This window comes from Eretmochelys imbricata, chromosome 9, assembly GCF_965152235.1.
Source record: "Eretmochelys imbricata isolate rEreImb1 chromosome 9, rEreImb1.hap1, whole genome shotgun sequence".
In the NCBI taxonomy this organism is placed as follows: Eukaryota; Metazoa; Chordata; order Testudines; family Cheloniidae; genus Eretmochelys; species Eretmochelys imbricata.
The window spans coordinates 83,688,311-83,714,517 of record NC_135580.1 but is presented as its reverse complement, the minus strand read 5'-3'; the positions used below and the strand labels follow the sequence as shown (position 1 = coordinate 83,714,517).

General features: G+C 41.2%; 1 protein-coding gene across 1 annotated transcript in view; it reads left to right on the top strand.

The window, feature by feature from the left end:
* The window catches only part of ALG13 (ALG13 UDP-N-acetylglucosaminyltransferase subunit), a 55,859-nt gene that overhangs the window by 16,427 nt on the left and 13,225 nt on the right, over window positions 1-26,207 (top strand). The window contains exons 5-24 of the mRNA XM_077825566.1: window positions 994-1,062; window positions 3,179-3,229; window positions 4,410-4,456; window positions 5,693-5,765; window positions 6,778-6,859; window positions 7,113-7,293; window positions 8,287-8,362; window positions 9,217-9,325; window positions 11,243-11,307; window positions 12,055-12,155; window positions 13,352-13,479; window positions 14,355-14,592; window positions 14,768-14,881; window positions 15,086-15,242; window positions 17,942-18,077; window positions 19,454-19,489; window positions 19,617-19,672; window positions 20,560-20,622; window positions 21,405-21,576; window positions 23,754-23,879. Coding sequence (XP_077681692.1) covers window positions 994-1,062; window positions 3,179-3,229; window positions 4,410-4,456; window positions 5,693-5,765; window positions 6,778-6,859; window positions 7,113-7,293; window positions 8,287-8,362; window positions 9,217-9,325; window positions 11,243-11,307; window positions 12,055-12,155; window positions 13,352-13,479; window positions 14,355-14,592; window positions 14,768-14,881; window positions 15,086-15,242; window positions 17,942-18,077; window positions 19,454-19,489; window positions 19,617-19,672; window positions 20,560-20,622; window positions 21,405-21,576; window positions 23,754-23,879 — 2,080 coding nt within the window. The remainder of the gene's footprint in view (window positions 1-993; window positions 1,063-3,178; window positions 3,230-4,409; window positions 4,457-5,692; window positions 5,766-6,777; window positions 6,860-7,112; window positions 7,294-8,286; window positions 8,363-9,216; window positions 9,326-11,242; window positions 11,308-12,054; window positions 12,156-13,351; window positions 13,480-14,354; window positions 14,593-14,767; window positions 14,882-15,085; window positions 15,243-17,941; window positions 18,078-19,453; window positions 19,490-19,616; window positions 19,673-20,559; window positions 20,623-21,404; window positions 21,577-23,753; window positions 23,880-26,207) is intronic.

The following is a 26,207-nucleotide window of genomic DNA, read 5'->3' as shown; positions in this document are numbered from 1 at the left end:
TCCTTCCCACCCAGGGTGGCTGCCCCTCAAGGCTTGTTCCCCTCATAGGCCAGACCTGGGTGGTCCTTTCCCCACCACCTCCTAGCTCTGCTAGCTGGAGTTCAATACAGTTCATGCCTTTGGGGAGAGAACTTCTCTTCTCCCTTCCCCCAGATTCTAGCCCCTTCTCTCCTAAAAAGAGCCAGCTGCGCTTGTAAGTGGGGTTTGACTTCTTTTCTTTTGGGGTTCTCGTTTGGACTAATATTCTACCAGTGGTTACCTAATCAACAATCATTTATTTTCCTTTAGCATCTTCAAATTCTTCCGCTTAAAAATGCGGGGGCAAATAACGTAAGGCACAGATGTGCAACCAAAAAAGATCATGCTCTATATTGAGGTTCTCTTTATGAGTAACTTATAAAGGGTTTTATTAAACGATTAATCGCTTTCTATAGACTGTTAGTCCAATGGGTCTATAGGTTGATTACAACTGTCTATCACCTAATGGTGTGCTTATAATTACCTATAGTATATGTTGTTCAGGTCTGTAACATGCTTATAATATATTCACCTTGTAATGTAAATCGGGGTTCTCAACCTTTTAATTTCAGAGGCTCCCCCCGTCCCCAACATGATATAAAAACTCCACTGCCCACCTGTGCAGGACACTTACCTGGGGCTCCCTGCTGTAGAGCCCCCGCAAAGCTAAGTTGCTCAGGCTTTGGCTTCAGCCCCAGGTGGCAGAGCTCAGGGCCCTGGGCTTCAGTCCCAGGCAGTGGGGCTTCAGCTTTCTGCCCGGGCCCCAGCGAATCTAATGCTGGCTCTGCTTGGAGGACCCCCCTGAAACCTTCTCACGGTCCCCCAGGGACCCCTGGACCCCTGTTTGAGAACCACTGGTGTAAACTATATGTAAAGGGAGCCTTAGTGCAAAGTGTAATTTAAAATTAGCTGCAAACCTTTCATTTCAGTGCCTTTTAAAACACCTTTTTTATTTTCTAGCTGTTTTCTTGTCAGATTCATCATATGGAAGTCAGGAAGGCTTGTGTTTCGTTTATGAGGGAAAACCAACATAACTTTGAGTCTGTAAGTAGACTAGTGTATTTATGATATGCAAAGTTTTGTGTGTGTGGAAATAATGGGGGTGTTTATACATAAACAGTTATGTAGATCTCTGCACTGAAAACCTACATCTCCCTGTATTCTGTTTTGTTAAGTTTTGACCAAGCACGGGTTTAAACTAGTACTAAGCGAGATGAGAAGTCGAGGGTAAAAGGATTGCTCGTTTGCCTTACTCTGTATGCTGTCCATTAGTTTCTAGTCAACCTTAGATTTTGTTTCTAAACCTTGGAAATATATTTATATGGCACAACATTTTTATTTGTAAAAGATAATATACATTTATTCTAAACATCTGATCTCTCATTTTAAGTAACTGATTATAGTACTGTATAGACATTTTAATAAGCTATCTTTGTGAAACTGAAACTTCTTGTGTGTGAGGAAACTACACTTTGAAGTAAAACATGCACCTCTAAGGACAGTGGAATACAGCATAGCTCTTTAACCATGGTGTTATATGTGCTTTAATGTCACTGTACGCTTTCAGTGGATGACTTCAACAACTGTAGAAGCCTGCTATTTTCACCCAGTGAAGACTCTGCTTTAACTGAAGTGGTAGAGGTCTGTGGTTTTCATTCAGAAGATCACAAATTAAATCCCTGCCGACAACTGTGGTGTCTTTATATACCTAGCCTCGGTTTGTTACAATACTGCTGAATATTAGGAAATGTACTTGTTGCTGCTGATGGATCAGTGGCTGTCAGCAACAGGTAAACTTACCAGTATAGACAGGTCCTGTGACTGCTTTGAAACAACCTGGTTCTGAAGAGCATTCTGAATACTCTACTGGCTATTTGAACTCTAATTCACAAATGGCTTTCCCTGCATCTTAAGGGAACAATTCTAAATGTTTTATCCACAAAATAGATATTGAAAGCAATAAACTAACTTTTTAGTATTATAATACTGTAAGTTTTCTACAGTCTTTTTCACATCAAGTGTTATTAAAGTGCTTTGTACACTGTGTACATACTCCCACTTAAATGCAGCTACCATTGCGGTGGAGGGAGACATCCAGTTGGCTCAGAACATGCTGCATAATAGTGAGATAAGACATTTTGGTGACAGGCACTTGCACAAGTTCCTACTCACAATTATTGCTGTGGTATTTTAACTTCCATACAGAGCAGCCAAGATCTTTGCCTTATCCAATAAAAGAAGGACACAGTAAACTACGTGGCATTTAAGATATTGGCCTCTGGAGGAAGGGCTGGGGTGAGCAATGCTAGTATTTGCACTTGTGTATTTTAGGGTATCTACCTTTCCCAACCTTAAGCTATCCCTTTTCAACTAGAGGAGTAGATATAATAGCTAAAATTGTTACCCTGCAATTTAAAAACAAATGTGCTTGAAAAGTCACTTCTGCAATGCACTGAATGCGAGCAGGTGGGGCAAATTGTTAAACTTTTCAGACCGAAGTATTAGACCCAGATATAACCAAATTGTACATTTAGTTTTGCATGTGCACGAGATATCTGGACCTTCCAGACCTCATGTTTGACACGAGACATTCCCATGTGCTACATTAATATGTTTGAGGAAACACTGCTATAATTCTGACTTTGTGATTTTTTTTTTCTGTTCAATCTAGTGCATATAGATAAAATAGCTTTTCAGCAAGAAGTTACCTCCTTTACTAAGCACATACATATGCAATTGTTCCTAAATGTGGGGGAGAGGGAGAAATCATTCATGATCAGGAAGGCTACTTACTTGCCTTATGAACTCAAAGGCTGTTGGCCTAAAACCACTGCTTGTATGCTGACCAATATCATCTCACTGTTTCCTTGTACTCCTCCCTCCCCCAATTGTCTCTATCCATCTGTTGTCTTATACTTAGATTGTAAGCTCCTTGGAGCAGGGATCAGCTGTTTGTATATCGCCTAGCACAATGGGGTCCTGATCCATGACTTGGTTCCTAGGCACTAGAGTAATACAAATAAGAAAAATATTTTCAGTTTTCCTCTAAATGTTTTAAATACAAAGTGCAAATTCTGACTCTAAATGTTTCCAGCAGATTTAGTAATGATATGCAGCTGATTAAATCAATTATATCTCTTTTTTTTTTTCCTTTTGAAAGTATGTGGAAGGATCATTTGAAAAATATCTGGAACGGCTGGGAGATCCAAAGGTAAGGCCAGATTCATATTCCTGAGGCTGAGCCCAAAAAGCTCATGAAGTTTGCTGGAATGTAAGTTTGAATGTTTTTTGTTCTCCCTGCTAACTTGTATCTCAGTCCTGCTCTCAGATCAACATAGGTGGACCCTTGCACCTGAACAGAGCACTGTTGATTTCAATAGGACTTTGTGTGGGTGCAGTAGGACTCTGTGGATCTGATGGCAGGATCAGGGCCTTGGTTCTTGCTTGGGGGCAAAAAAGGGGCATTGTCAAACCACAACAATGTAATTTAAGCTGAGGGAACCAAACTTTGGTCCTGTCAGCCTGGATCTTTAACAGGCTGTTACAAAACTGGGTGCATAATTCATAGCAAATGTTTGACAAATTTCTTATTTTTTTCTAGATTTGGAAAAAGAAAACCCCTACTTTCTTACTTTAACTTATTGTTTCTTTGAAGATTTTTAACTAGTGAACATGAGCAGGATACAAGAGTATCTAAAACAAATGTAGTATGTTTATCAAAGACATACTTAAAAATATATTCGAGACTGGCACAGGTCTAGCTAGTAGAGCTTAGCTACAACTTTGCCTCTGATTACTGGGCCAAAAATTGAATACTTACTTGTCCTATGTCAGTGATCTTCTCTTCAGGAATCCTCATATTTTACAAATTTCCAGATGCAGAAGGAATCAGAATTTTGCAAAAGATGGAACTTAAGTATTTGAGGAGTACATCATCACTTCACATTGATTCTCTCTTCCTCTCTCTCAGTGGGTTTTCTTCAGTGCCCACATAAATATTTTTAAGGTAGTCTGAGGGGTTTTACACTTACCACTAACTTTTAAGGATTGAGGAGTAGACCCTTTTTCTCCTTGTCCCTATGAAGCACAGTTATTGCAGAGGGCAGTATATTCAGATGTACTCCTTTATAGAGCTTGGTTTAGTCTTTCAGGGCTTTGAAGATAGGGGCTCAGAATTTTATCCAGTAGTTAGAGCTGGGTAGAAAATGCTTATTTAAAAAAAAAAAAATCACAAAAAATGTTGACTAGCTCTTTTAATGGTATAGTGAGAGCCAGTATACAGTTCCAAGTACTGCATGGCAGGCTCAGTGGTCAGCTCCACTACACATTTGACGAAGAACATTTATTTTTGTACCTTCTAACATGATCTCAAAATAATTTTATACACCTAGGAAAGTGCTGGCCAATTGGAAATAAGTGCACTCTCATTGATCTATAAGTAAGTCTCTTCCTTTTTTAAAAATTTTTATTTTAAAATAAAATTAATTTTGTAATGGGCTGTGAATGGTTAAGGGTACTAGCTGTGGGGCCCAGGATTTCTTGATTAATAGATTTTTAAGGCTAGAAGGGACCATTATGATCATCTAGTTCTGATGTCAGCTTGGCTTAGGAGTGACTGCCGTTCAATGTTTATTATGTGAATGGGTGGCTGCAGACCAATTCCAGGTAAAGAGGATCCCACATCCTGAAATGTACTGAATTGGCATCCTAATTAAGTCTCACAAGAGGACAAAGACCTGGTGGCCATGGAGATGGAGCTAAGCCTGACTACTGGAGGTTTCATTGCTGCTGCCCAGGTAGTACTGGCTCTGTGAATTATCAGAGGGCTTCAGACCCTAGTGATGTCTGTTTGGCACTTTTCATAACTATTATACTTTTTTTAAGAATTTACAGTGAAAGAGTTACTGACAGGGAAGTGTATGAAATGATGTAGAATTGTGTGCACTAATGCTAGCTATAAAAGTTAATTGCCAACACACAAATAAAACTCTGTGCTTGCTATATGAGGGGTCCTTAAAAATTCAGGAAGTGAGAAGTGCTGCTCGGTGTGTATGCCTGGAAATGCATTTAAAATAAATTATAATTTCAATTAACATTTGAATCCACTGTAGGCACTGTGTGTCTTGCTTAAAAAAAAAAAAAATACTACCACTTCTGAACAAACAGTTTAGGAGCCTAATGGCAGAGACACTAAAACACTTTGCATCCTGTTTCAGTCCAAAATGAACAATTAGATTTCTACAAGGTTCTAATGGCATCCTGTATTGAGATTCTAACCCTTTTGGGAACTACTTCGTTTAGGGTTAATTGCCTCACTATCAGAGCAATCTGTCTTGAGATCAGAATTACCTGACATAATTAGATGCATCTTTTTATTATCTGAAACCAGACATCATAGATTTTACCAAATATTTCTTCTTTCAAGTAGATGGTTCCACTTTGTGAATTTAGTTATTGCTTAAATTTTATGTTGGCATTCACCTGTTAGGAAAAATATTCTGCTCTCATTCTCTATATTAACCAACAGTGGATTCTCCAAACTATTCTCTTCAAATGTCTTCATAACAAGCACTTGCATTAAACGCATGCTCTTTCAATTCTCGATTTTTTTTTCTCTCTTCCCTCTCCGCCTATCCCCTCCCCACCCCACCCCCCCCCCCGCCGCCTTGCCTAGTCGAGACTTTATTCTGTACCGGTACCCTGGAAAGCCACCTGCCTATGCTACAAACAATGGCTTTGAGGACAAGGTAAGGAGATGTGAGCCAATTTTCTACCCTCCAACTCCTAGATAGCTCTAATTTCACTCTGTTCTAATGAGCTTTTCACTTCAATTTTGCTCTTGTATCTCCAGTGAAGTCTCTGCGCATTTTGCACACTTAAAAAACAAAACCAAAGCTAACTTCAACAAGGCTAATGCTCCACAAATGAATTTTTTCACAGTTGAAACAGTTCCTGTTGGCTGCAGGAGTTAGGATATTACAGTTGAGGAATCTTCCCATTTGATCAACTTTAGCTTTTCTGGGGTGATGTGCTTGAATATTTTTTTTTAATCTTACTAGCTAGAATGAGACGCTTGGATTGAGTTGCTAATGATCAAAGTGAAAGTGGCAAGATTAGACAAATATATGGGTGAAGAAAGGGCACTCTTCTCCCTCCCCCAAAAGAGAACAGACAAGTTTTGGGAGTCTTTTGGGGTGTATTTTTCCCCTCCTGGATAGAAATTAATTAGCTTGATTTTTGTGGGTTGTGCATTGTCATGTAAAGCAGTAGATAGTCTAAACCCACTTGAAGTTTTTACACAATTGAAGGGTGTAGGGAAAGTTCTATATTTAGCTTTTTCTTGTGAAATAGCTTTTCCTCTAGTTTGATACTAGTGGGCCAATAAGATTTTGAAGTTTGGGGATTCTAATGTAAGAGTGGCATTTAACTTCTAGACTGTTTGTTCATAAGGTAGTTGACTCATAGTAAAGTCCCTCATATTTGACCTTTAACAGTTCATGAAATGACAAAACAGTGTCCATGTGGGTAATAGGCAAACTTATTTGTACACTTGCTACAGTCTCTTTTATAGGGATCAACTCTGTTTCTAACACTCTGTTTGTTTGTATTTATACTAAGCATACCCATTGTTTGGACAGCGTGTTAAAGCACTGGCCTTAGAATAAGTAAAGGATTTGTAGTCTCAAGTGAGAACATCAAATAGAAAATGTTTGGTTTTCTTTCATTTCTTCCTCAAAGCTTTTTGTTGTTTTTTTCAAGATCTTGCTGTGTTGTTCCAGTAACGGCCATTACGACTCTGTGTATACGAAACAATTTCAGGCAGATGCTGCTGTTTGCCAGGGTAAATTAACTCTCTTACACTATTTTTAATGGGAAGAGTGTTAAGTTCTTCAAATGTTCTCTTTCTTGGGAGGAGAGGGGTACTGAAGGGAGAAGAAAGTGGAAAGCTCATTAACTATTTTTAATGTAGTTGGTGTGTTATGAAAGTCCACAATAAGCACATCCACTACTCTAAGGTCACCTATCAGACTCCAGGTGTTCTTTGTCTGGCACGAAGTCAAAACCATTGGGTTCTCTGTGCTTTGTTTGCCCAGCTGTCTTGTACGAGATCCTGTACAAAGATGTGTTTGACATGGATGAGGAGGAATTGAGAACTGCAGTTGAGATGTTTCGAAGTGGGGCCAAAAAGAACAGAAACAGTGCCTCTGTTGGAAGTGAGGATGCAAACTTTGATTGCCTTCCCGAGAAAGTGTCCAAAACTTCATCTGAAAGGAGGTACGGGATTAAAAACAAAATATCCTGTGAACGGTAACTGATAACTTAAAAAAGGTGTTGGTGGGACTAGTCTACTAGGTGTGTTCTGAGCTTCCATGTGGAACATCTGTGGCCATCCTCCAATGTCCTGGTACTGAGCCAGAGTCTGAGCATATTGTGGAAAAAGCAGCGTGCTTTTCCTGGGACTGGGAAGTGACATGTGTTTGAGCAGCAACCTCTCCCACTGGCTGTAGTCAACTAGCACTGTCAGATGGCACCTTCTTACTGAACAAATCATGAGTAATCAGAATCATTGGCTTGAATTCCTATTAGTATGGCAGCAGCAAGACTGCTATGAGAAAGTGAGCTGATTCTGTTGTAGCTTGTACATCGTTAACTATGCCTTAAGTTTAGGACCAAACCCTGCCCTCATTTGCAGTGCCACTGTGTAGCCCTTTTGTTTCTGATGGGGTAGTAACCAATGGCATTGTACAGATGAGAGGACAGCATTTGACCTTATTAATGGTGATGAAGTGCAAGCCAGAAAGGACCCAATTTAAGTTGCTGGCTCTGGCAGTTCTTAAACACTTCTAAATTAGACACACTTGTTAAGGAGTCCTTGAGATTTAAAAAAAAAAAAAAAAAGGAACTCCATAGTGCCCATGAGTGGAATAACTGAAGGAGTGTTTAAGTTTACAGAATGGAACTGGGCTGACCCTTTCTTAAACATAAAGCAATGTTGGCTGCTACTGCGTGGAAGACCTGAATTGAAGGGGCTAGGGGAGAGATCATTTTATTTACAATCAGAAGAGAGTTTACTCTGTGTGAGTGCTGCATGTGCAAAACTTCATATTTGTACTACATTATAATAGTGTTAGGTTCTGGCTTGCATCTTATCACTTGATGGCGCCATGGTTCTTCTATTAGGTCATTCAGTCAGTTTGATCTTGTTGATTTCAGGGCTGGCAAGAAATCTTGCATTGTATTTTGTAATCCTATTTTTAAATTGCTTAGAGTGGAAGACTGGGAAGGCAATGATACTGACAACCCACCTGAAGATAAACTCAAACAAGGCACTGAAGAGGCAAAGGTTTGGCAATTAAGGGAGAATCCTTTAATTCTTTCCCATTAGTATTCATGATACTGTGATTAAGGTTGAATCAGCCCTTCCTATTCTAAATGCTGCTGTTGGAGATTTACACCCTTTTTTTATTTCCTCAATCTTGCATGTGCATGTTTAGTTTTTAGCCCTGGTATTCTTTATCCCTTCTTTTAAATTAATCGTTGAGCCTTTTATCATATTAAAAAGCTTATTTCTGAGACTCTTGTTCTCTAGGTAGCTTTAAAAAAAACGCTACAGGTTTTAAAAACAAAATTTGGCAAACAATCCCTGATCTGGACTCTTACCTAGAAACCATCTAATTTATCTTATTTTATTTTAGTCACATGAACAGTGTTGTTCCATTTTACCAGGCCTGGCTCAAAACACTGCTCTAGCTAACATTCAAGGAGCCTGTGTATGTGTGTAATGTAATTAATTATACAAACACACGCACACACTCGTTGACTTTGGTTTGGAGTTGTGTGGTCAGCAGCTTCTGAAAGTCAGTGTCTAGTTAGTTTTTCCTTCCCTGTTTTTACTTAGTGACTAAAAATGTTCTATTCTGAAATCAAGCAGATCAGTATAGAGTCTGTGATGAACTTCTTCAACATGATTTTTATTTATCTACTTTGTCCTCAAGCCTCAGAATCCATAATACCTAAAGACTTGTTCATATTCGTCTTAGATTCTGTACTTGAAGCAAACTAATTACATGTCATAGCGGAAGTGAAAGAGGCAGGGAAGACAAATTGTATATGCTTATTTGAAATAATTAGAACCTCTGCAAGGGTTGTGAATATATGGCATGCTTTTAATTGTAGTCCATTTTAACTCTGTTTTAGCCTCCAGAAAATCCATCAAAGATGCCTTTTCCCTATAAAGTGCTAAAAGCCCTGGACCCTGAGATCTATCGAAATGTAGAATTTGATGTTTGGTTGGACAGCAGAAAAGGTACCTAAAAAAAACCCTTTGAATAGTCTATAAATTCCTGGCTAACTGTAAAAGTTTTATTGAGGCTCCATGAGATTATTTTATAGACCTATTTACAAGTATTTTGGACCTGCACAGGGGGCTTGAGCAATAGACACGTACCTGAAACGTGAAGGGCATTATCTAACCAGCAAACATATCTGTGGAGCATACATCCTGTTACCGGCCAGAGACGACTTCTTTTTTCATCTCTAAGCAACCAGTAGAGTACTTCCAATTTTATGTGATGTCCACCATGTTCCTGAAATCTGATCTGTTGAGAAAAATATACTGGTTCTGGACTAGGAAATGTGGGGGTTCAGGAAAGCTTAGTGCAATAGCAGAGTATTGTCTTGTAATGCTATTTTCAGATCACTTCAAATGTAAAATGGGGACTTTTATGGTAGCAGTGTCTGCACAAAGGCTCATGTGTTCCATAAATGCATTTGGGTTCAGAGTAACAGGAAAGGATGGGGGTCACTTAGCAGTTAGTGTGCACTTTGAACTGCTAAATGAGACAAGTGCTCCCTTCCTCCCCAGCTCTCCAGGGGCTTGAGCACTAGGGAAATGTTACACTCTCTCCCCACATCTCTCTTGCATGCCAAAGAATCCCAGATGTGAATGCAACAATAGGTTCACTTTACTCATCACTGAAATTTAGTCCAGTCCTTTCTGGGACTAAACAGAGCAGCCAGTTCCCAGTGTGCAACAGCACTATACAGAAATTTAGGAGTGATAAAGGAAGAATAACTTTTCAGAATTTCCCTGTCAGATTTAAGTAGATTACAATTGTCCAGATACATCCCGCTTTACAAAATGATCACAATTGGTCAGCATTTGGTGTTTTCAGATCTTCCATCAGCACAGCAGCCCCTAATGCCAGGCTGGGCTTTTGACTCTCAATACAGCTATGCTGCTCCCTCCTTTTGGGGAGGTGTAGAGTATATACACTGCACACGCCTCTAGCATGGGTATTAATAGTAGTGTAGACAGGAGAGGCACTGCTTAGGCAAGTAGAGTGAAGACATGGCTGAGCCCTGTGTGTATGTACCCTACATGGCTCTCTACTTGCACAAGCAGTGCCTCTCCTGTCTACAGTGGTGCCCTCCCCCCAACTGCTGGAGTCTTTCCCCACTGCAGGGAAAGGCTCCAGCAGTTGGTAAAGGCTCCGGGAGCCTTTCTCTGCTGCAAGGGCCTGCCAGAGCCTTTCCTCACACCAAGGAAAGGCTCTGGCAGTAGGGAGGTAGTGGAGAGAGATTCTGGAGGTTCCCTGCTGCCGAGCCTTTCCCCACTGCCTCCCCCGTGCCAGAGCCTTTCACTGATGCCTGTAGCTACACACCAGTGTGGATGCAGCCTGCTTTTCATTGTAATGTGTAGCTACCCATACCCTACGCACCACCGCAAGTGGTATGCAGTGTGGACATAACCTCAGTGCTGACTCGGAGGAAAGGGACGTTTTTTGTTTCTGGCCCAAAATTTCTATATAGTATTGCTGCACACTGGTCCCAGGAAGGACTGAATTTCAGTGATGAGCAAAGTGATCCTGTTGTGTATGTATTTTGTAAAGTGCTTTGGGATTCTTTGGCATGCAAGAAAATCTGGGAGGCACAATCTTCCTCCAGAACCCAACTGCCATCATTCACATTGGAGTTGTCACTGTGCTTTGTGGCATCCCAAGATGTGGGGAGAGTGCAACATTTCCCTAGTGCTCAAGCCTTGGAAGGGATTACTTGTCTCATTTGGTAGTTCAGAGTGCTCACATAATGATGTCCAGGAAAACACAGGAGATAATTCACTCATTTCAGCCTATAATACATACCCAGAATTGCACTCAAGGGAACTAATAGGTAAAAATGAAGAATAGTACCTACCTTAAACTTTCACTTTGATCTCTTGTAGAACTTCAAAAAACTGATTACATGGTGTTTGCTGGGAGACAGTACTATTTAGGAGACAAATGTCAGGTAGGTACTCGAAGCAGATTCAGTAATGATGAATTATTAAAGTTGCTTTAAGTAAAGTATAGTTATAAAATTATCTGAACTCATAGGGTCTTACAGAGATTTCTTCTCTCATTATAGCTATTAAATACAATGGGGTCATCTGAATGATTTTTCTTTTTATTATTATTATTATTATTATAACTTTCTGTAAATTCAAAACTAGCACAAGATAGTATATGGGAAGGGCCACTTGAAAGCGGACCATGAACTAGTGCTATGAATCCTGAAAGTCGAGGAGTTTAAGACTGAACTCTTGAAATACACAGACGCCCCACTGACTGGCACTGTACATGAACCTCAGCAGAATGGCAATGAAAGATGGACAATAAGAGGGTTTTTTTGGTTCTGTGTTTTGCAGTGCCTAGTGCAATGGGTCCTGTTTAGTTGTTGAATCGTACAAGGCAGTTTTGGTTCTGACCTGTCCTCTCCCTGCCTTTCTTCCATCCATTAAGTCCTCTCTTATTCTTTTTCTTGTTGTTTGTATCTGTTCCTGCAGTGTCTCTCCCTCTGCTGCCCACTCATCTACTGTCTCTATGTTGGGTAGGGCGGGGAGTGCTGGACTGAGGTATTCCAAGACTCTCAAGCTAACTCAGTGGGATGTGAGCAGCATGAAAACAGCTCCTATGTTACCAGCCATTGGGGGGAACCAAGCACCATTAACGTGTCACCGTTTGGGTTTACCTACTCCCCCTTTGTTTCCCTCTCCAGGTACGTCTGGAGCCTGTGGGTAAGTACTACAATGCTCATATCCAGGAGGTTGGACATGATGGCAACATGGTGACTGTGTTCATTGAAGAGCTGGCAGAGAAGTAAGCAATCTGAAGACAGTCTTAGAGCTGTGTGTCTTATTTGCTGAAATCCTTTTTCTTTGTTGAGTCTGCACATACACACCTCTCTCCCAACAGACGTTTAAATTGTGGCTGTCAGATGGTTTTGAAACTCTGGGTGCAGTTTCTTTTCAGAATATAAAATAAAAACCAGACCCAGTTCCTTACCAGTTTAACAGGTTGGCAGTAGCTACCATTCCACCGGAGCAGATGGCAGGAGTAACACCTCTTGGGTTTTCATTGAAAACATTCTGGGTATAATCTAATTACCATGTGGACAGAAAGCAGAAGAGTCTCCTGCCGGTTGGGCTGAGTTCATGGTAAACAATGAGTCTACACAACTAGCTTCTAGAACTTCTTAAGAGTGGGACTTGCATCACAGCTAAATAATGGGTTGCTTTTAGTCCTTAAAATTTGTTCTGACAACTCTCATTCAAATTCTCTCCTTGCCCCTCCCCCTTAATTTTGGGAGTTTTGTAAATGCCTTAAGATAAGTCGTACATCTAGCAAAAATGCCACTTGTTGGCACATCCCAAATTTACCTTTGATAATCTGTATTGTTATCTGTAAGATTAAAAAGCACAACTCTGGTGCTATGTGCATGTTATAAGTAACAGGTATTGCAGCGTGCCCTTGAGTGAAAGAATGTGCAAAAGTTAGACTGGATTAAAGATAAATTTAAAACAATCCTGAGAGTAGCTAGCTAGTCTCTGAAAACCAAGACAATGCTGGGATCCAAATTAAAAAAAAAAAAAAAAAAAGGCGGGGTGGGTGGGAACTGACTACTGTACACATTTTACATTAATATGAGTCTTACTAGTGCTGTTACGGGGATGATTCTGCCTCTGACACTGGATCTGTCTCTAAAGGATAGTTGCCATTGATGCAAGTTACATGCCTATAGCAGGAGAGTCTTTTGTTTTGCCCTCATCTATCTCTGAGAAATCTCAAAGTAGGATTACTATACACGTGGGTTGGAATGATAAAAAGCTGTATTTAAACTGTCCCCTGGGTTTGGCTAACACAGATGTACATACATTTCTAAACTGTGTCTTTGTTTTTATGTGCTGCTTATTTAAAGAAAAATCTGTTCAGTAAGATCTGCTTGCACTTGATGGCAGCATGGCAGTCATTTTTGTCTAATGTGGCACTGACTTACACTAGTATTTTTCATGTAGACATATTGTTCCATTGGCAAACTTAAAACCAGTGACACAAGTGACACCTGTCCCTGCGTGGAATGTGGTTCCCAGTCGAAAAGGAGGAAACTATCAGAAAATAACAGGCGGCTATGTTTCAGAAATAGGTTTGTACATGGTTTCAATAAGAATCTTATTTGATATTTTTTTTTTTAGGGGAATGAACGAGGTTTGTAGCAGCAGTCTTCAAATATTGGATCTGATTGAATTCAATTTGGTAATATAAAACATTTTAAGGGGGAATGATTGAGGGAAACCCTTCTTTGGAGAGGGGACGAATGGAGGTGAACTTCTGATGGGTATTTTGCTGGGGTACTTACAAATAGCAAATCCATTGAGAACGTGTGTTTAAAGTTTAGAATTTAAAACCTTTTAAGAGGCTGTAAAGCACTTCACAGACAATATAGAAAGGTCAGGTCCCTTTATCAAAGAGATTATCTAATTTTGTTATAAGAATGATGGTAACAGCAGAGGGAATGAAGTGAGGAAGGGGTCGTGCTACAGCAATACAGTTCCATAGTAAAGCAGTGTAGACTTGTGTGCCTCTTGATGATTCAGTGAAGGGTTTTGTAATTGACTCATTCCCTATGGGAATCACAAAGTAATGTCTTCAGGGAGGGGTTTGAATGATGAGTACGGGCTTGGCCTAGCCAAAACTGGGAGGCTATTCTGTGCATAGGAAGCTTATTAAACATTCTGCTTATCTACCTGTAAAGGATTAAATTAGTATTTTAATAAGATCACACATTTGATTGCACTTTTCTGGGTGGATGACTTTTTTGCCATACTACATATCCAAATATTAACTTACAGAATTTCTCATATGAAATTGTTAGCATTACTTTATAATCTGAATGTACCTCTGGAGTTTTTCTCCATTTAAGGCAGTCAAGTAGATCCGTACAGATGTTTAACTGATCTAACTTCTCTTTTCCACTCTTGCCCCCATTATTTTTTTTCTTGTGCTTCTTTGAAATTGCAGAAATGGATATGAAATCACGGAAGAGACTGTTTAAGAAAGTCCGTGGGAAGGAAGTTTACATGACCATGGCTTATAGTAGGGGTCAGCCAGTTCTTCCACCCCGGCTACAGCACAATGTACCTTCAGGTCGCTCTTCTCCAATTAATTGCTCTCAAAGTTGTGGGAATATGGCATCCTATGATCACTACCGTCCTCAGAATTCTCCTCAGAGGCATGGCAGGGGATATGGAATGCCCAGGTATGAAGCCTTGGAACCCTAACAAAGACCAGTATTCATTTCCCTGTTAGTTCTCCCACAGTTTTGGCCCTAGCTAATATTCATCTATTTAATAGATGACACTACAGGTGAGTTTCATCTGAGAGAATCAGTAGGCACTTCTTGGTAACTGGATTTTTTTGCCCTTTAAATTTAGGGGATCTGCCCGATTTATAAACAGGAACAACATGGTTGGCCCTCAAATAGCATTCTACCCTGGACCAGGGAAGAGATGTTATCAGAGCTATGACAATTTCTCCTATAGGTCCCGGTAAGCGAGTATAAATTTCTTTACAAAACATTGTACTACAAATAAGGGGAAAATAAGCTTTTAAAATGGCATGATACTGAACAATGGGTAAATAGCACTTCTGCAAACATTTATGTAAGGGCATTTCCAAAAGAAGTATAATTAAAACTTAATAATGGAAATCTGCTTAAACCCCCGTGTGTATGTCTTGATTTTTCTCTAAAGTTCATATAGCCGTAGTCGCCGGCAGATGCAGTGTGTCAATAAGGAATGTCAGTATGGATTTGTACCAGAGACTGGGGAGGAGCCTCAAGGTTTGGAAGAAACCATAACTTTCTATGAAATTGAAGAAGGAGATGAGGCTGCTTTTCCTGCTTTACCAGTAAGTCATGAGCTAGCAGTTCATTTAGAAATGTTTGCCAAAATGAGAAGGAAAGCCTGTACAAACATGCAATGTTGGGGTAGGTTGTTAAAACACACAGCTCATATTTCTTGCAATAGGCTTTTCAGACTTGGATGTGCAGCTTTGAAAGATGTGGAAGGGAGTTCTCCTCTTGTTTGCCATGCTCTAGTTAGAATCTCTCAGTTAAATAACTATGAAAGCTGTTGAGATATAGTAGAGATTCAACTCTTACGAATTTACTACAGCTTTTCTACAGAGTCTTGCCACTCACCTGTTGCATCAACATCTGCATTTATGTGTGATATTAAGTGACAAATGGTTGTGATGTTAGAGAACAACACACTAACCACTCAGAAGCTACTTTCTTCTGCAAAAGAAAATAGCAACAATCTCCAGACTGACTTTTTCCTGAACTCCTCTTTGCGCAGCAAGTTTCTATAAAATGAAACATATTACAGTATGTGAATCCCTTTGTAAGCATAGTTATTCCCCAAACTAAGACCAATCCAAAATGAAGTTTTCAATTCTGCAAGTAAAATGGCAGAATTGAGCCTCCGGTCTAAGTTGTGAACCCTAGCCCCTTTGGTGTCCGCTCTTTAAAAATCATTCTCTTATCAGTCTACTTGCTTTTCCAAATTCTGTTGTAGGTTTAGACTAAACCACCCTGTGTGTGCTAAAAATGGTCAGTCAATATTTAGCTGTCTGGACTGGAGTTCAGGCATAAAATTGCTTAAACGCTGACCATTGTGAATTCAGCCGTCCTGTCTTCCAGAATTTTTTTGCCACTGCCATTTTGATATAATGAATTTCAGAAAAATAGATTTGTTGTATAAATTGGTATCTTCCTTTTTTCCTTCTCTTCTGGCATTTAAACATTGATTATGTTTCAGCAGCCATACTGTAGTCCCTTCTTCTGTTCTGGGCTTAACCTATGACCTTTGCTTAGCATTCTTGGAAGAAAACATTGGTTAGCAACTTAGACGCGCTATTTTGCAACTTCCTTTTCAGACTCAGAATCAGTAGCGTTCAGCAGGAATGTGTGCACCCCATTTTCCCCCCTATCCCCCCGTATGTTTGCCTGTAGCTGCTATTGGATTATTTCTCATGTTCAGGCAGCTATTTTGTATCTTTTTTTTCTTTCTTCACTTGCAGTACTTAATGGCAGTGCTGCAGCACTTCAATGTAGACACTACCTACACCAACTGTCAGTGTAGGTAGTCTGTCTCCCCGAGAGGTGGTAGCTTAGTCAATGGAAGAATTCTTCCATTGACATAGTACTGTTTACGGTGGGGGTAAATCATCTTAACTATGCTGTTCAGAGGGTGTGGATTTTTCACACCCCAGCATGAAGCAGTTAAGCCGACTTAATTTTCTAGTGTATACCAGGCCTCATTCCCCAGCCCAAAGTTACACAGCTGTCTGCTAAGGCAGGGAGCTTAAAGATCAGAGGGACATACTCTTCTCTGGACAGAGAGGAAGAGGAAGGCCCTAACTTCAGACATTCCCACCAGACCCGTTTCTCTCACCAGAAACGCCACACTCACAACTCCCCCTCCAGAGTCCTTTTAGTCACTTAGTGTCCCTTGGATCTCTAGGCTCCAAACCTTGGCAAAATAGTGGTACACTTGGGCTGGAACCTGGAAGTGTGCTGTTGTCTTGGAATTGCTCCCCAAGTGTGTGTTTGGAAGGTTGTTTTATCTAGAGCCGTGGTGTTGCTTTTCTGCTTTTTTTTCCCAACCGCCCCCTATTGAGTTTTGACAGTACATTCATACGTGAAAGTCTAATTACCTTATATGTGGTAACTTTACCTCACTGACCATGTCACATACAGTATTCTATAAAATTATTACATTGCAGCTCCATATCTGCCACAAGAAGCTAAAGCCTAATTGCCATCGGAAGGCTTCTGACTCTCTTGTTTACTATGCAGTAGCACTGTTTGCAGATTCAGTGTAATGAAGAACTGCTTCTGCCCAAGGCAGGGTTAGTTTAGTTTGTAAATCTGGAATTCAGCAAAACTTTTTCTGTGAGCAGTGTGGCCTGGTTCCAGGCCTCTTGTTCTGAGTCCCAGTCTAGTGTCCTAACCACTGACCATCATTCCTCTCATCACTAACCAGGCGGTATGGAACAGGATGTGTCATTACATTTGTGAGCTCCGAGTCACGAAGTCAATGAAGGCAGCATTGGCTTTGGGTCCTGCTACAGTTCAGTTGGGAAAAGGGGGAGCAGGTTCTATAACCACCAGGAAGATTTCAGGGTGGAATATCTCGGATCTCGTCAATGGCAAGTGACACAAAAACTCAGTTGAAACTAGTGTATAACACTGAGTTGAGGTTCATGTGAATTTAAACTCTGCTATTCCAGCTTATGTTCATCTAATGTAGCTCTGAGATGAGTGAAACAATTTATATTATGGTCCAGCCTGGAGACCCCAATTAGGGATCAGGACCATGATACTAGGCGTAGACACACAGAGGGAAAAATTGGTCTACGTATATTAGGGGAGACACCTGGTGGATACAACATGGAGGGAGCACAAGGTACCAGTGAGATCATTGTATGTGTAATAAGTAGTGTTTTACAGCAAAATTGTTTTGCCAAATCCTGGTTTCAGGGTGGTGAGAACCCCTGGCGAGTTCACTTTGTTCTAATAAAACACATTTTATCTTGTTTCCTAGAGTCAGGGTAGTCCTGCCCCAATAGTCCCTGCCCCTGCAGGATTCTGGGTAGCTAGAAGAGGCCCAAGCCCCATTCCACCCAGCAAACAGACTCTGAATTCCTCAGAGGAGGAAGTCGATGAACCGAGTGATAATGGTAAGTTCTAAATCAAACACACACTTGTGTTCGGATTAATCCAGAATCTCCATTTTTGTGTATTCCCGTGCAATGTGTGTGCAGGCTACAAAAGCAGATCCCTTTCGCTCTGCTGCTGAGCCATATTGCCTTACAGTGTTCTTCACTAGGTACAGAGATGCCTTCCATTTTTCTCTTGGGAAGCTCAGCTTTAGGGCAGGCATCTGTTTCAAGTAGTTAGAAGCATGCACATGTGCAACACCTCAGCTTTTATTGCATGGCAAACGTGTTAATCCATTTCATTTAATAGTTTGCCAGACTAGTGCTGATATGACTCTGCGGGTTTGTAGCAAGACAACTCATTGCTTGAAACATACAACATAGATTCTATTTGGTGACAGTTACTATGGCCTTTGGTGGAATGGAATAAACTAGTATTGTCTTCTTCTGACTTTCCTCACAAAGTAATAAACTTAGTTACTAATGTTCTACAAACTAAATCAAAGTGCATCCTTTTAGTAGTAGCCTTGGGTATTAGCAACTGCCTTTTTGACAAAAAGGAGCATTGTCCAAGACACCTTAGTAATCTTTCTAAAAGTGCCAATGGCTCTTTTTTCATCTCTCACGGAAGCCAGGAAGGGCACTCAGTTTAATATCTCTTGATTAAAAATGAGCAGTATTGGAGAGTGTACCAGTATAGTTCTTTTCTCATTTCCCTATGCCTTAATCCTCTTTCAAATGCATTGCCTATTAATTACAGTGTATAAGGAGTAAAAGGTGCATTTTTCAGATAATTTCATTGTAGATCTATTTATACATAAAACACTTTATAAATAGTGACTAGAGAAGGGTAGAAATGTAGTGTTACAGATTGTGTAAAGGATTTTGCATTTAAAATTATTATAGAAATGTAACTCCTTTTGGGGGGTGGGAACAGTCCTGTACAGACTTGAAATACTTGTGGCTTTTTTCTCCATGTGTTCTTTACTTAACTATCTTAACCTTAATTCCTGTTACACAGAGAGGTGTATTAAGTCAAGTTATAAATTTAGCACAACTTTTCAAATAAATGTAAACTAGGGCCAAATTCTTAGATACATCTAGCTACACTTCGTTCTGCACATCTAGACTCAAATTCGGGTTTTTGGGGACTATAAATGATGATGTGTTTTGCCTTTGGACTACTTTGTTAATGTCACTTGAGCTGTGAAAGAACTGACCACGTAATGATAGATGTTTGTAGGAAAAGCGGAAATGGTGCAATGTTGGTGTATCCCATTCTAGTAATCCTTTTTCTTAAGACGGCTCAATTCACCTTTGTTGGTGACTGAAATGTAATTCTGATCTTTTCTGTGTTTAACTTTCTGAAATGAAGCTATCCGTTTCCTCTTTCCTAGGGGAATTTCATGAAGAATATATGTACACCCCTTCAGGTCAGTAAGAATTGGACTCTCCCATATTACTCACAGTGAATGTAAAACAATAGTTTGATCTCGCACAAGTTTTTGAAGGATTAGATTTAATGCTCCTGTTTCAATTAATTTTGCCCATGCCCTCCAGATCCAGACTGTGAAACTCCAACAGTATTTAGTTCAGCAGAGACTACAGCAAACTTGGTAAGCTTTAGTCACTGTTTGGATTAGGCTTCCTAGAAACACATAACATCCTTCAAAGAAATTGGCCCTGGAAGCAAGCTTAGTGTAGATGCTCAAGGGTGGTTTTTAGGAGGAAGGAATAATAGTTCCATTTATATTTCGCATTTCTCCCACTTCCCCTCCCACACCCCACCCCCTTTCCAGCTAGATAGTGAATGCTTGTCTCTGAAGGGATCCTACTGAAACGTGACCTCATTACAGTATCATTATAGGGTTGGTCTTTAAATCCGTGCACAGTGCTTATCAAGTATATACACATCCTGGTGGTGGCTTTTACAGTCTGAATTTTATTTGTAAGAGTTCTGCTCCATGTCTGTCCTCACACTTTTGTGGGGAGAAGGGAGGTGGAAAATCATCTATGTTCTTTGTAAAGCCATGATTCTTCCTCCTCCTACTTCTGTTTTATATGCTACTCTACAAGTCCCACACCAGTGTATGCTAGCCTTCAGAGACAGGACTGGACCAGACCTTGCCTTTAAAATCAGCCAGTTTGTTAATGGGCTTGGAGAGGCTACTGTTTAGTGAAACAAGGTGTTTTCTCTTCTCTATCCCACACCCCTGCAGCTTGCTGGTCCAGAGATCAGGTAATCAAGTGCAGAGTAGCCTTCTATACCTGCACCTGGCAGTGCAGAGTGCAATTGTGAACTGGCCTAACTCTAGTTTAATTTAGGGGGTTTTTAAGCAAAGTGCAGGATCTTTGAGTATATATTTTAGAAAATTAAAGAATAACTAGAAGACTTTTGGGTTTCTGGCATCCCCCATCCCCCTCCCTCCTTTTCCCCACAGTCTTATAGCCTTGTGGTTTCTCTACGTTTTAAACACACTGTTTTGCTTTGAAATCTCTTCAGGATGGAGGGACAGGTTCTGTCTCACCTCAAGATGGAGTTGCTTCATACAACTATTCCCAGAAGGTAATCTCAATCATGGACCATTAAGTCACATGTGACAATGGAAAGTTGAAAAATTAATGAAGAAAACCAAAAATGAACTCTTCTGCTATAAAGAGGTGGTCTGCCTACCTGTGCCTACAGGGTTGGGGCTAAATCCTACTTGTTTTATGATGTGAGTAGTCCCGTTGACTTTGATAGTCCTACTTGAGTCAGCGAGGAAGCAGGATTTGGCCTTAACTGCATTAAACTTACATATATCATTCCCCACCCCAACACATACACTCACTGTTGTTGGAATACTTTTTTAAAAAAAAAAAAATCACGCAGTACTGTAGCTTTGAACTTGATTTAAACACGAAGTGAAGTGATATTGGTGATCATGTAGCAATTGAGTAAATTCTGTGTGTGTGTGTGTGTGTGTGTGTGTGTGTGTATATATATATATATATATATATATATATATAAAAAAATTCTCAGTATAGCATACCTGTGTAATGGATGTATTGCACTTGTTCATTTAATATTGTAAGCCCTCTCATAGAGATGGTGGAGTTTTTTGCTTAGCATTTTATGATGTAGAATCCTAGGACAATATAAATATTTGGGGGAGGAGGGGTTCTTGAAAGCAGATGTTCACTATTCCATATTTTCTGTAGTATTTTTAGGCTGGAATTGGATCCCTGAGTATCTCAGCCTAAATATATATGAAAACTACCAGACCCAGGTAGTATTTCAAAAACATGTGTGGGTTTTTTAAAATCAAAGTTGACAGTGTACTAAAAACTCTCCTGGCTCTTTTGCAGGTGATGGTGAATTCTGCAGTGATCTCAACCTCCTCTTGTGTTAATAATGCTCCAACAACAGTCTTTTCCTCCAGCACAGCAGCAGCCACTCAAGCCAACGTTACCACCTCCATTCCCCCACAGACTGCAGTGCAACCCATCCTGGTGTCCCCTTCTTCTGCTGGAAGGCCAGGTAGAGTGTTGGATACAAAACTGTAAACTTCAGGTTCTACTCCTGTTTGTTCTCACTTCTCACCACCCAGAATACACACTGAGTTCTTAAAGGTATTTCCATAGAATGTGGTTCACTTCTCTATGAATCTTTATTACCCCCACTGCTGACTTTCCTCATACACTGACAAGCCAGGTTTACATCTTCTTGGAGTCCCTCTTCAGCAGAAACAAACATAGATGGCTCCCTAACTTGCATAGGAACTGCACCCATCTAGTCTGGTATCCTGTCTTGGACAGTAGCTGATTCCAGATGCTTCACGGGAAGGTGTAGGTGCAGTGGGTTAATCTGCCCGCAGCATCCGGTCCCATCCTTGTCTCTACTAGAGATTGGCTTAAGCCCTGAAACACGAAGTTTAATATTGTTGCCTCTTAGCACAAGTGTCTAGCCAATATGCAAGGCCTTGCTGGGTTACTGCTCTAAGGAGTTGAAATTGGTGACGTGGATCAGGTATTTCTTTGGTGCAATCTCTATATTTACAAAGAATGTTCGCAATGTCCTGTTTCCCTGAACACAGTAGGAACAAAGCTGACACTTCGCTCACAATTTCCAAATCTGCCTTTCCGGCCAAGCAGCTCTGTCTCTGCTCCCCACAACTGCATATCTGGATTCCTGCTCACTTCCTCATTTTTCTGCCTCTAGTACGCACAGCTGCAACCAGTTTAATACCTCAGTCACTGTACTTGAAATCAATCCCTGGGGAAATCCCTCAGCCCACATGGGTTAGCTGCTCATTGACCTCGTATCTCGTGTGGTGGCTTCATTGTCTCCAGATACCTATCTCCATAAAAGAGCTTAATTGCTTTTTCCATTTAGCCTGAATGAAGGCTGGCTGGCATACCCATCAGCATTAACATGGTCTCTGATTGCCTTGTAGACCAAACACCTGTTTGATGGCAGCAATCAGCAACTTCCAACATAACAATATCCCATCCAAAGCTTTTATTGTCATAATTCTGGATATTTTGATATCCATATAAATGTCTAATCCCTCTTTGAACCTTACTAGTTCTTTGCCTCAGTGACTTTCTGTGGCAATGAGTTCCACAGCCTACCTATACATAGTGTGACAAAATATTTCCTTTTTATCAGTTTTAAATTAGTCACCTTTACCTTTTGTCCCTCCCCCCCCTTAAGTTATAAGACAAGGACAACAGAAGTTCCTTAGCTACCTTCTCTAGACCATTATTTTATATAGAGTACGTTAATTGTATTCATTCCGTTTTTATCTTAGACAGCAGATGAAAATCAGAATCTTTCCAATGTCATCTTATGAGAGTTTTTCCATGCTCTCAATTTCTGTACTCTCTATTTTCATTCACCTTCTGTGGATTTTCTTTTGCTCTAGTCTCGTTCCTTTTCTCCTCTCCCATAACAACCATCTCAATTCACAGTTGGTTTTTTTGTGTGTGTGGTTTTTTTGTTTTGTTTACATTATGGTTAAGTTACTTTATGTGATCACTGCATGCTTGCAGTTATGATTAATGTTGCACTATGTGGGTTAGCCACTTGGTGGTGGTGGTACACACAAACTTATGCAAACAAATAAACTTTTTATTTAAAGGGGCACAGGCCACTTGGAATCTAGTCAGCTTAAAAAAGTTTATACAGTAGCTTCAGCTACTACCCCTACCCTGAACCTTGCAGTCATTTTTTTGGGTTTCATAATCAGTTCCCTAACTTTTTAAAAAACTGCTGCTTATTCCATCCCTTGTGGCTGTGGGGAAACTGACTGCCTATGCAGGGGAAGAAGTGAAGCTGACTCTACACGAAGGCTCACATCCTCTAAAGGTGTTTAGGCACCAAACTTCCATTAGGAAGCCTTGAAATGCACAAAATAAACTGTAGAGATTTCTTTTATTAAGTTGTTTGAGTTAGTCATGTCTCTCGTCTTGACTGTAATGAGAGCAGGTAATACATTTCAAACCAAAGTGAATTTAACTACGCAAACCATAAGACAAAAAGTGGGATTTTTTTTAATTTGTCCAGAAGGAATGCTAAATCCTTAAAACAGAAGCTGATAACTATACATTTAGAGAGCATGATGGCAGTTCATACTAACTGCACTGGCTAGTAGTTCGCTTGTTTTAAAACCATTGAAAATCTGACTTGAGACTTTGAAATTTTTTTTAACGTAGTAGTGATTCCGTCAATGCCGTACCCATATCATCCAGCTCCCCCTCCCCCTGTCAGCGAGGTGGGAGATAGTGGCAGCATTCCTCCGCCTTACTCCTGCGATCCCAGCGGCAGTGATCTACCTCGAGGTAAGAGGGATGTATTCTCTAACACTGTGCTCTTTCCCTTGCATCAGCTGGCGCTCTCCTGATTGTATATCCTACAGCAGTGGTCTCCAACCTGTTTATGCACAAGATCAGTTTTTGAATTTAAGTGCAACCCAGGATCTACCCCATCCCTTCCCAGAGCCCCAACCTGCTCACTCCATTCCCCCCCTCCCCCGTCACTCGCCCTCCCCTATCCTAACTCACTTTCACTGGGCTGAGGCAGGAGATTGGGGTTTGGGAGGGGGTGCAGGCTCTGGGCTGGGGCAGAGGAGTTTGGAGTGTGGGAGGGGGCTCTGGGCTGGGCCTGGGGCAGGGGTTGCGGTGCAGGAAAGGGTGAGGGGTGTAAGCTTTGGGAGGGTGTTTGGGTGCAGAGGGGGCTCCGGGCTGGGGTAGAGTATTGGGGTGCCGGAGGGGTTAAGGGGTGCTGGCTTGGAAAGGGGACTCAGGGTGGAGGAGGGGGTATGAGTTCTGGCTTCAGGAGGGGGCTGAGGGTGGGGTTTGGGCTCCCACCAGGCACTACTTGCCTTGGGCGGCGCAGTGGGGCTAAGTAAGGCATGCTCCCTGCCTGCCCTGGCCCCATGCCTCTCCCAGAAGGGGCCAACGTGCCCTAGTGAACCCTGGGGGGGTGGGGAGATGTGGTTCTGGGCACTGTCCCTCTATGTAGGCACCCCCCCCGCAGCTCCCATTGGCCACAGTTCCCCATCCACGTTCCCAGCTGCGGGGGCGGTGTTTGCAGGCAAGAGCAGTGCACGGACACCCCGTCCTCTCTCCTTCTTCCCTCCCCCCACCCCCAGGGCCGCAGGGGCATGCTGGCCGCTTCCAGGAGCAGCGTGGGGCCGGGTCAGGCAGGGAGCCTGCCTTAGTGGCAGCTCTTCTATGCCACCAGGGACATTTTAGCAGCCAGAGATCGTAATCAACGGGGAGAGTCTCCAGGATTGACCAGTTGATCGCGATCGACTGGTTGGTGACCACTGTCCTACAACAAGCTTAATACAGTATACTTGTAGTGAGGAAACATCGCTCTGTACAGATGATGCAGAGGAGAAGGGAATATTAAGGTTGGTTATGGCGTTGGGATATGCTTAATTTCACAATTTGGGAAGAAGCTTGTGCAGAGGTCTCAAGAGTGTGTTATGGAATATTCCGCAAAGTAATTAACTTGTGGAGAAATAATGGGAAGCCCAGAATTGTTTCAGCTGTGAGAGTCACTTTCTTGTTATGATTTTTTTGTTGTTTCACATAAGAAGCTAGTGAAGAATAAATTAATTGTTCTTGCCATAGTATTTGTGACAGTAAAGTACAATATAGGGGAAGTCCTGGCCTCATCAATGAGAATTTTGCCATTGTCTTTAGTGGAGCCCAGATTTCATCCTATGGCTTTATCAACGGAAGTAAAGTGTTCTCACTTCCCAGTATACAGCATGTTCATGCGCCTGTCCCTGATTATACTGATGTCTTTTAATATCTGAAACTTACTACTTCCCTTTCTGGTAGGGAAAGCCATGGTGCTGCTCCCAGATCTTTCTTTGCACTGTATTGAACAATTTAATGTGTTCAGGTCACGCAACTTCTTGTGTCTGCAGCCTCTTCCAGCTGTCCCTGAATTTCAAAGACATTTGAGTACTCTGCATCAGAAATTCTGTCACTTTTTATTCTCTACTAGAGAGACTGCCCTCTATGAAGACCTGCGAGCTGAAGGTGAACTGGCGGTAAACATGGCTTTCATATTATTTATCTCAACATATTGCTATGTAGGGAAGCAACTTAATTTTTTAGGTTGTCCCAAACTTTTGACAGTGAAATAGACCTAGGGGGAGGAGTCCGCTTTAGGCAGTTGTCGAGTGGCTCTTTCATCTTGAGAGAGCTGTTAAGATAATGTTCTCCTGGTTCTTGCATTCAGGCCCCATGCTAGTGCACTGGGAACTTCAGGCCACTTGACCATATAATATACTTTTTTTTCTGAGCTGTCCTTTGCAGGAGTTTGCCAAATGTTGAGCAGTCATGCTGCCATGTTTTGCAGCATCCATGTTCTGCAATCTGGAGTGGCTGCCTCTTGGACAAGTGCCCTCTGAGGTCCTGTTTTCCCTTCTTACAGTCTTGAATTTCAACTTCTTGTTTGCTTTGTCCTTTTTCAGCACCTTTGACTAGGGTGGTACGTTGCAGAATCAAGCCTATGTTTGTTGTGTCCTTTAACTCCCATTGAAGAGAAAAGGAATTGTGGGTTAAGGGTTTTCAGCACCTTGCAGAATCAAGTGTTAAGTGTACGGAAGAGAATCTGGAGCAGGTGTGAGCTGAAGACCTTTTCCATAG